Below are 10,623 nucleotides of genomic sequence, written 5' to 3' on the forward strand. Positions count from 1 at the left end.
TAATAAAAAAAAGTCAAAAAAATTAAATGTTTTTTTAAATCATAGCAATGAAAAATGAAAATCACTAATAATAATTTGAAATAGGTTTTTATTTTAATTTTAATTAAGTTATCAAAATGATGTGYCATCCACATCACCTCATTAAAGCCACACAAGCAAAAAAAATCAAGGGGTTAACCGGTTTAAAAGGTAACAAGTTATTCATTGCTATAATGAGTAAATTTTTTAAAGTGTTAATAAAAAATAATTTGAAAGTACATTGCTATAATAAAAAAACAAAAGTAAAATGTTATAATGAAAGAATTTATAAAAGTATGTTACTATTTCATGCATTTAACCTTAATTTATATATCGGTATTGTATAAGTTGTATTTTGAAAAACTGAAAGTTTTTAAAATCGAATATTTAGTTAAATCGAGTACTTAAATAAATTTATTATGAAAAACAATAATAATTTAAACAATTATAGAAGTGGAATATATATATAAGGAAGAATTCTAGAAGTGGAATTCCATTAATACCCCTGCGGATGAATTTCATGAAAATAGCAGCTCTCTTCCCTTCCACCTTCCCTTTGTCCTGTTTCTGCAGAATTCCCCCTGCAAACAAACAAATACACCTTTAAAACACAATTTATAAATTAAATTAAATTAAAAACACAAAGTAAACGAACCCTAGATAATTCTCCAGAGGGCAAGAGAGAGAGAGGAGGAGCTCCACCTTCAATCTTCTCTAATGGAGTCTCTCTCACGTCCTTTACACCGAAGAAAACTGTCGAATGCTAATACTTTCTCAGCTAAAAACGCCTACGATGGCGTCTTCTCCTCCCACCGCCCCAACTACGATCGACCTCCCGCTGTTAATCTTGAAGAATACTCTGAGATTTTTAGTAGCGGTCAAGCTGCTTCTTCGATTCCGGTTCTTGATCTTTCAACTTTACAAGACTCGTCTGATGCTACCAATTTGGAACTTGGAAGCACGAAGCCGGATTACGGTAAAATTTTTGGTGGATTTCGTGACCAAGACATCGCTGTTTCTTATGAAGAGTTGTTTGCTCGCAACAAAGCTAGGTAATTTTATTCTATTCCAAGAAAATAAATTGTCGTTTTTTCTTGTCTCGATGAAGCTGATGCAACTTCCCCCTTTCGTTTTCAACATATGAACTGATTTTTGGCATTATCAGTGATGCTGGTTTCTGATTTTTTTTTTCTTCTTCTTCTTCTTCTTTAATTTGGCTAAAAAGTTTTACCTTTTAACTTTGTGTTATACGAATGCTTTAGCAGAGAAGTCGATGTTCACAATGTACCGACTGAAAATTTAGGCTTTGGCATCTGTTTATTCTTTGATTCAGATTCCCCCACCTCCAGCCCCATCATTGCCTTCCTCTTTCTCCATGTATAGTTTTTTTGGGGAGATGCAATTTTGCACATTGTTTGGGAGGGGTGTGCTTTATGTGAAGTTAAAGATTTTCTTAAGTGGAGTTTAGGCTTGATTCACTATCATCTATGCTGGATCACGAACTTGAAGAACAACATTCTGGTTGTATTTTATTGAGTTATGGAGCAAAAAGATAGGCAAGAGTTATGATGTTCAGGGAAAAGGAGTGTATATTTGTGTGTTCGTTGCTCTAGTAAGCTTTTTACTTATGAATTACTTATCAAGTCGTGTCTATGTCCAAATTCTTCCCTCATTTCCTGATAAGCCAAAACACATGCCATCTTTTAGACCTAAACCTCAACCTCAAGGTGACGTAAGGAGGCTGGTGACAAACTTCTTGGAAACAATCCTCACTGCCATTATGCAGTTTATATAGTAGTTTAGATGGTGCATTGTACACTATCGTCACTCTTTAAGGGTGAGGGATAAAAGTCAGGGATATGCAAAAGTAGTGAATGCGGCCATCATGAACTTGGGGGGATGCCATTTTGAAGTGGAACCTAATTTTTGCGCTTGTTCCTTGCTGCATTTCTACATTGTAACGCTCTTTATTCATATGTGATGGCTTGTACGAATATGTAAATTCTGGCCTATTTGAGTTGGACAACTGATTCTTCATAGGCTGGTGCAAGCGACAAACTTCTCATTTTTAGATTTTAGGTTTTTGAATTACACACATTATCCTTTTCTAAATTTGCGACTTCATTAAGTAAGACTGTCATGAATTAGAACAAGTAGTATCTACTTGTCTAGGGATTCAATGTAGCCTCAGCCATGCTTTAACTTTTGTGCAATGTTGCTTCTATTCTGCTGTTTCAACTTCAAAGTGTTGTGCTTCATATGCTGCACATGAACTAAAATTTCTAACTTGATATTTCCATTTATAGTAGCAAATCTTTTTTCCTTATTATATTAATGCTGCCCTGTGGCTAGATAGGCATGACATAACGTCCTAGTAAATGCGAGTTTTAGGGTTGACGTTGTAAGGTGTCACCCATCAAATTAGGAAAAACATCTGAGAATTGATTGACAATCTATTGCTTTCATGCTATCTTATGCTGTTTTCCCGTAACCGTTTCCCTTTCTGGTAGCGGGTTTGCTACTGAATTACATTTGTTTGATCAGAAATTACCCAAATTTGATAGGAGGCTGTAACCTTTTCCTCTGATTAATATTGTTTGTAGGGCTCCTTCATCAACAAGCCAGAGCTCTCAAGAGTTGGGTGATCCGGCTCATCAATCTTCCGATGCCTTGAAGCAGTTTAACATGTCATATAATAAGATCAGCCAAAGGAGCAAGGATGGGTTAGATGGGAAAACACATGTCACACAATTACATGCTGTACCTGGATTTACATTTTTTATCGATGAAGCAGCTTCTCAACCAAAGAAGGAAACCGAGAAGCAAAAATCTTCTGTAACAAATAATATTCATCTCAGCGTAAACTCCAGCAAGGGGGATTTTCTTGAGAAAGAAACTTCACGAAGTGCTGTTGGATCTAGAAGTAAATACGGTCAAGATGAATCCTTATCTGACGATAGAAAATTTAAGACAGCTCAGACCGATTTCAAATCACATCCCTTCAAAGCATCATCATCACCTGCAGCTTCAGCAACCAATGTTGAAGCAGCTTCTCAACCAAAGGAGGAAACTGTGAAGCAAAAATCATCTGTAACAAATAATGTTCTTCCCGGTGTAAACTCCAGCAATGGAGATTTTCCTGAGAAAGAAACTTCACGAAGTGCCGTGGGATATAGAAGTAAATATTGTCAAGATGAATCCTTATCTGATGATAGATATTCTAAGACAGTTCAGACCAATCTCAAATCACATCCCTCCAAAGCATCATCTTCACCTTCAGCTTCAGCAACCGACGATGAAGCAGCTTTTCAACCAAAGGAGGAAACTGTGAAGCAAAAATCATCTTTAACAAATAATGTTCTTCCCGGTGTAAACTCCAGCAAGGGAGATTTTCCTGAGAAAGAAACTTCACGAAGTGCCGTGGGATCTAGAAGTAAATATTGTCAAGATGAATCCTTATCTGATGATAGAAATTCTAAGACAGTTCAGACCAATCTCAAATCACATCCCTCCAAAGCATCATCATCACCTTCAGCTTCAGCAACCGACGATGAAGCAGCTTTTCAACCAAAGGAGGAAACTGTGAAGCAAAAATCATCTGTAACAAATGATGTTCTTCCCAGTGTAAACACCAGCAAGGGGGATTTTCCTGAGAAAGAAACTTCAGGAAGTGCTGTCGAATGTAGAAGTAAATCTCATGAAGTTGAATCCTTATCTAATGATGGAATTTCTAAGACATTTCAGGCTGATATCAAATTACATCCCTCCAAAGTATCATCATCACCTGCAGCTTCAGCAACCGATGTTAATCATAAAGATTATCAGAGGAGATCAACTGCTGCAAATACCGGGACATGTAAAAGTGATACTCCTATGGATTTTTTTCCTACTTGCTTTGCTGAGGAACTTGATGTCAATTCTGCTGCCGCTGCTTCTGCAGCTGCTTTGAGAAAAGCTATAGAGAAGGCCCAAGAAAGCATACGGATTGCAAAAGAATCAGTGGGAAGAAAGAAGGAAGGTCTTCGAAGCTTTTCAAGTAAAAGTTTTAAAGATAGCTTGAAAGTTAAAACGAGAGTGGCGAATGTAAGCATGGGTGAAGATCAGAAAGACAGAGATAGTAAAATTAAAGAAACCTTTGAGAGAATTGGTGCTGCATCACAAGTTTCTTCCAATGTAGGAAGGAACAATAAGTATGGAGGCACAGTAGTTTTTCCAGACATTGCAGATGGTGAAAAGCTTTTTGGTGCTAAGAAGGTTATAGATGAAATGCATGGGAAAATTTCGGAATCAGCTAAGAACTCTGAGATACCAATAAGGTCTTCTTATGAATTGATAGACAATAAGATAGTTTGTAATTCTAAAGAAGTTGCAGGTGAAACAGAAGCTGTAGATCTTGGTTCTGCAGGAAACTATGAAAATTCAGCAGAGTATTCCGAAGCAGTTGAAAGTAATACATGTGAAGCTCCACAGAAGGATATTTGGAGACCAAATGGTTTTCTTGTACTTGAAAGTTATGAAAAGAAACTAGGAGATATCGAGGATACAGTCACAGATGACAAGCCTAGTGAGTTGAAGGAGAATAATTATGAGGCGAGACCAAGTAATGCCCATAAATTGGTTGAAGGATTAAACAACTTGGCTTTGTATCAAAAAGTGGAAGATGAGAAGAAAATATCCCAAGGGTCTGATCAAAATGGTTATGAGAAGAGATTCAGTGAAGCATTGGAGTTGTTGGAAAATAAGAAGCAAGGGCTTCTTGAACATGAACACAATGAGAAAGTAGCAAATGCAGAGAGGTATGAACCAAATAGCGTTGATGAAACAAGTGAGAAGGTGCTTGAAGATGAAAGAGAACTGAAAGAGGACAGCGGCCTTGGAAGCCTCAAGGAAGAAGATACAAGTGAGAAGTTTTATGATGTTTCTGAGCTGGAAATGATTGAGAATGCACAAATGTATGCCAATAGTTTAGGAAAAAACGAAGTGTCCCCAAAAGAGGATTGTGAGATGAAAGAGAAAGAAAGCCACAAGGGAGAAGAAGCATGGAAAAAATTGGATAAGGTTCATGAATTGGAAATTTATGAGAATTCGTCGAGCGATTATGATGATGCAGAAGGAAGTGAGAGTATGCATGGCTGTAATGGTCTAAGCCAGGAGGACTGCAAAGTTGGCCAAAGTGACAACAATGTGGGATCGAGTCAAGAGGTTGATGAGGCTAGCAGCAGCTCAGCGGAAGTTATAGGAGCTTTCTATGAGGTCCACGTAGAAGATACAGAAGCAATAGAGCTGCAGTATATCTCGGAAGAAAAAGAGATATTTGAAAAGATTTCTGTAGATCATACTGCCTCTGAATACAATGAGGATGAATGTGAAGCAAAATCTGACAGTCTGTCAGATTGTATATTAGCTGATATGCACGTTGGACAAGATGAAACTGAACAAATCGATACACAATCTGAATCATCTTCGGATATGATACATGGTATGGAGATAGAGGTTAACGAATATAAAGAAAGAGAAGAGACTATCGAGGAGGAGACAATTGTTTCTGTGGAGGAAAAGGAAAGCAGCCTCCAACAATCACATGAAGGAAGACCCGAAATTGGAATTAAAATGGAAACAGGAACATCTCAAGAACCTAAGGTGTCGACTGAAATGGAAGGAACCATGGACATGAATGAGAATATCATAACAAGCCACTGTAGAGAAAAGAAGGATGAAACTAGAGAATCTGGGCCAAGCAAAATGGTGGAAAAGGAGCGCTACAAAAAGATTGAAGGAGTAACAGCTGAAGAACGAGAGCGGGAGAGAAATAGATTAGCTGTGGAAAGAGCAATCCGTGAAGCTAGGGAGCGTGCCTTTGCTGAAGCTCGTGAAAGAGCTGAAAGGGCTGCTGTCGAGAGAGCTACTGCTGAAGTTCGGCAAAGAGTAATGGCTGATGCTCAAGAAAAGGTCGCAAAAGCTTCTGTTGGGATCAAATCTTCCGATAAAACTTCTGCACAATCAAAGCTTAGAGCAGAGCGTGCTGCAGTAGAGAGAGCCACCTCAGAGGCTCGACAGCGAGCTTTAGAAAAGGCAATGTCTCAGAATAAAACCTCCGAGCCAAGGGCTCAAGCTAATGAGACTGGGCAAACCTCTTTTTCTGTAAGTCGTGCACGTATCATCTTTGCTTCCTCCATCCCCAAAATTTTGGAAATTCTATCAAGTACATTCAAAATTTAAATGTGATCTGATAGCTTTTATTTCTTAATATCCCAGGATGCTTTTATCTTGATACCTTTTCGATACTTCAACTTATTTTTTGTTTCTTTTTTTGCTTGAACCAGAACATAGTTTATCTATTTTAAAGTTCACAAGTAACTCATTTGACCCTTGAAAGTCAGATTTGGACTTTTCTTTAGGAAGTTTGGAGTAATATTTATCAGCAATTATAACTTTTCTAACATGACAGAAAATATAACCTTTTTGTCACGCTTGGAAAACTGACTTACAGAATTCCTTGCAGGATATACACATTTCCAATGGAGGGAGTGCTGAATCAGCTCAGAGAACTAAAGCAAAATTAGAAAAGCATAACAGGATCATGGAACGGGCGGTATGCATCTTGCTACTTGTCCATAATTGAAGTCCTTCTTAGTCATTTCCTAGATTACTCATGAATGCCTTGGCTTTGGTGTACTTTTCTGTTTTCTTCCAGGCCAAAGCTCTTGAAGAAAAAGAGAAGCGTGATCTGCTTGCTCAAAAAGAACAAGCTGAGAGAAGTGTAATGATATTTTCAATGAATTGGGATTGTTTACCAGTTGTTGATGCATTCTTTTTGTTCCTTACATTTTGGTATCTGATTGTGATTGCAGCGATTAGCAGAAAATCTTGATGCTGATATCAAAAGGTGGTCAAGCGGGAAAGAAGGAAACTTGCGTGCATTGCTTTCAACCCTGCAATATGTATGTACAAGCTTCTAGCTCAGATTAGTGCCTGAATTTTTTCTTATCTTCCAAAATCTGAAAAAATCATATTTCAGAAAAAAAATCATATTTGGATGTTTCGTATGATCATCATGATGCTACCTGGAGTACACTTGTTTTGATTAACATTTTCTCTAAAAACATGGCTAAATCCAACAGTGAGTTCCTGGCTATAATGTCAAAGTTTTCCTAGTAAGAAATGATCTGGACCGGCATCCTTAAAATATATGCTAGCTATTTTTTATCATGAAATTCAACTTATTATGATTAAATTTTAGGCTTTACATCTACTGGTGGTTTTTTTATTGTATGAAAGGTATAATACCACCCACCAGTTTTTCAGTTTGTACCATTGTTCCATATCTTTTCCCTGCTATTCCATCCACAAAGTCTTGGTTGCTTCTCATTTTCAAAATCTGGACTCTAGAATTATAGATTCTATTCATGCATAAATAAGGAAAAATAAAAAAGACTTGATCAAGTTTATAAGCCGGAGGACAAGGAAATCAAAACAGTAATTACTTGAAAGAAAGTAAAATTTACAAAGGTACACTCCTGTCTCGAATAAATAAACCCATGCTTCTATCTTCTCATAGGCTCTAATAGATGTGGATTTTTTATTTCCATCTTAAATTGCTTTAGATGTTGTTTCTCGGTTAAGAACTTGGGAGTAGCCATCATGACAACTTGTTTTCGCTAGCGGAGTCAAACTTTATGCTATTGTGAATGGCTAAACCTCAAATGACAAATAGCTCAAATATATGTCAAAAATCTAAAAGGTAGCTTTTAAGAAATGACAACAAAGTAATTTGTGGACCCGAATAAATATCATTAATTTGGTTGTAATAATATTGATGGATAGACCAATACCTTTAGCATGAAAGCTTTCCAAAACAAGAAAATCTTGCATTTTTCACGGGATACCTCTGAAGGAAGGTGAATCCAATTTTTGTGACACCGAATTGACACGGGTCCAATGAAGTACATTGCTATTTTTACTACAAGTAGATACAAGATAAATTTTAGGTTTGATTTAAGTGATTTTTTGTTGCAGATCCTTGGAGCTGACAGTGGTTGGCAACCTATCTCACTGACAGAGATCATAACCAGTAGTGCAGTTAAGAAAGCTTACAGGAAGGCCACTCTTTGTGTGCATCCTGACAAGCTGCAACAAAGGGGTGCAAGCATTCAGCAGAAGTATATATGTGAAAAGGTTTTTGATCTTTTGAAGGTATGAAATATATTTCCTTTCTTCTCTTATTGCAATGCCATGATGTATACTTTTGTGATAAAACTTGAGATATGACAAAGTACTGGAAGGTGCTAAATGCAGCCTTAAGAGGTTAGACACAATCATTTACAAACCCAGTAAATCTTACAAACTTACAAACCAGATTTCATGTGTTGTTTCAAAATACGTGCGAAAATACACTGTTGTTTCATATGTGAAACGTTCAGGACTGTTCTGTGTGGGGAAACAACAGTCTTGAATGTTTCACATATGAAACAACGCTGGATAAACACTGCATTTTCACATGAAAACCGGTATGTGCGGATTATTGGGTTTGTAAACAAAAGGGACTCTAAGAGGTTATACCATTCTAATCCCAATCAGTATGTAATAAATTTCTGATATTAATATGCCAATTTCTAAGATGTCTTCACACTTTCCATGTGGCAAAAGCAATTCAAATGAAGAATTAATTAGAGTATCGAACACAAACGTGGTGACCCTAAAATGGAAAAAAGAGCATCTGATTTCCAGAAATTTTAATGATGTAAAGATATAGAGATAAGTTGCTTAATCCCCAACAGCTCTTAAAATGACTGAAAGAAAGAACATCAACATGAATAAGAACTTGATTGCTTGTTTTTTACTTGGTAATCCCCCATTCTTTAACTTCTTTCTATGAAACCCGTCTCAGTTCTGTTTCGATCTGAATTCTATTTTAACATGTTATCGGCAGGCCGCCTGGAACAGATTTAACTCGGAGGAGAGATAGCAGAACGATTTGCGAGTCTGGTGATGAGTTGATGAATTATTTGCATTAATCTTTAAAGAATTATTTCAAGGTATAGAAATCTTCTTGAAATCATCAAGTTCTTTGGAATTCAGTTCTCAAATATGGGAAATATGAATTATGACTGTAAGTGTACATACATACATTTAGTTTCCATTTTATAACTTTTGAATGTTTGGTTAGAAGCCCAAAAAATTGCAGGATATGAAAATATGAAACTACAGTAGGAACTGGTTGGTACATGAATTACATAGCTTTTTTTTCATGATTGTATGGATAAAATTGTTTGTATGAATTAATCTGTCAGTAAAAATTGATAAGGTTTTTATTTGAGAGGGGTTTTTCATAGATGGAATCAACATCTTTTTTTAACTGGGAGAGATAGATTTAGAAAAAGTCTGACTTTCTGCATAAAGCTCCCTCTATAAGCTTATTGAATAAGATACTTTATGTAACATTATGTCACTACCAAACAGTCATATATAGTTGACCGAATAAGCTCCGAGTCCCGTTAAACTACTAATGAAGAGACCCTTGGTTCTTTTAAAAAAACGAGTGTATATTCGCGGCAAGATCATCACTTTCAAATTCTTTTACTTTTAGAAAATTTCTCTGAACTTCTTTGACAAGCGTTCTCTTTCACATACATGGTCTCCATGAAAAAACCCCGTTCTACACTACACAGTTCTCGGTATGGTTGTCTGTGAAACCACAAAATTAAAACTTTAGGGGTTTGTATGAAAAAAATATAAATATTACATCCGCAAACATATATTTTATCATCTAGGTAATCCTTCATTGGTACTAAAATATGTGTTTTTAAAGGAGTAAGCGTGTTTAATGTAATGTATATTCAAAATAAAATAAATAATTAAATTGCTGGTTATATGGTATTTGACGGTTAAAATATACAGATACGTGAACTAGTGGACTTTTGGTACGTCGAAAGCGACTTGTCATACGACTTATAAGTCGTGTATACAGAAGTCGTGTATACAACATAACATGCGACTTGGAAGTCGACGCAACGACTAGAGTGCTCATTGTCACACCCTATATTTTAGAGTTATGCCGACCAATAAACATCATAAGTACTAAACCATAGCATAAACGTTCTAGAAACCAACTTGCGGCATAAGTCTTGGAACATACTAGTGTTCGACACCGCACGTTGCATGGTGATCAAAACTCAATTCAAGAAAAAACGTAAAAGCCTCGACTCGAGCGGAAGTGTGATGTGTCTGAAAACTTTGGATTGTATTTATATTTATAACGGCCCATCTAACACCGTAAATCACGATTTGGAGAATACTAGCATCAGATGAAAACACGTCATTAAGTCAATCCTTTCATTCTATATATATATATATATATATATATATATATATAGGGTTGGGTTCACGTGAGACCAAAGGTTTTTCGTGAGACCCGTAAGACCAATTTATGTTATTTGATCAACTTTATAAGTTAATGATCTAATGGTCTAAATTGCACGATGGCAATATTGTAATTATTGAGAAGTCTCGTGGCGTTTATTATTGTTTAGATTTTCAAATTGTAGATCTGATCCAATGGGTGAGAATTGGTCTTACGGGTCTCACGAAAAACCATTGGTCTCACAT

General features: G+C 36.4%; 1 protein-coding gene across 1 annotated transcript; it reads left to right on the forward strand.

The window, feature by feature from the left end:
• Positions 1 to 687: 687 nt before the first annotated feature.
• On the forward strand, positions 688 to 9,330 carry LOC112509364 (auxilin-like protein 1). Its single transcript, XM_025114294.1, has 7 exons — positions 688 to 1,070; positions 2,622 to 6,159; positions 6,521 to 6,610; positions 6,713 to 6,778; positions 6,870 to 6,959; positions 8,035 to 8,211; positions 8,948 to 9,330. The coding sequence occupies exons 1-7, from the start codon at positions 736 to 738 to the stop codon at positions 8,981 to 8,983; spliced, it is 4,332 nt and encodes a 1,443-aa protein (XP_024970062.1). The 5' UTR covers positions 688 to 735; the 3' UTR covers positions 8,984 to 9,330.
• The last annotated feature ends 1,293 nt before the right edge of the window (positions 9,331 to 10,623 follow it).

This window comes from Cynara cardunculus (assembly GCF_001531365.2).
Source record: "Cynara cardunculus var. scolymus isolate 2C chromosome LG 3, CcrdV1, whole genome shotgun sequence".
NCBI lineage: Eukaryota > Viridiplantae > Streptophyta > Magnoliopsida > Asterales > Asteraceae > Cynara > Cynara cardunculus.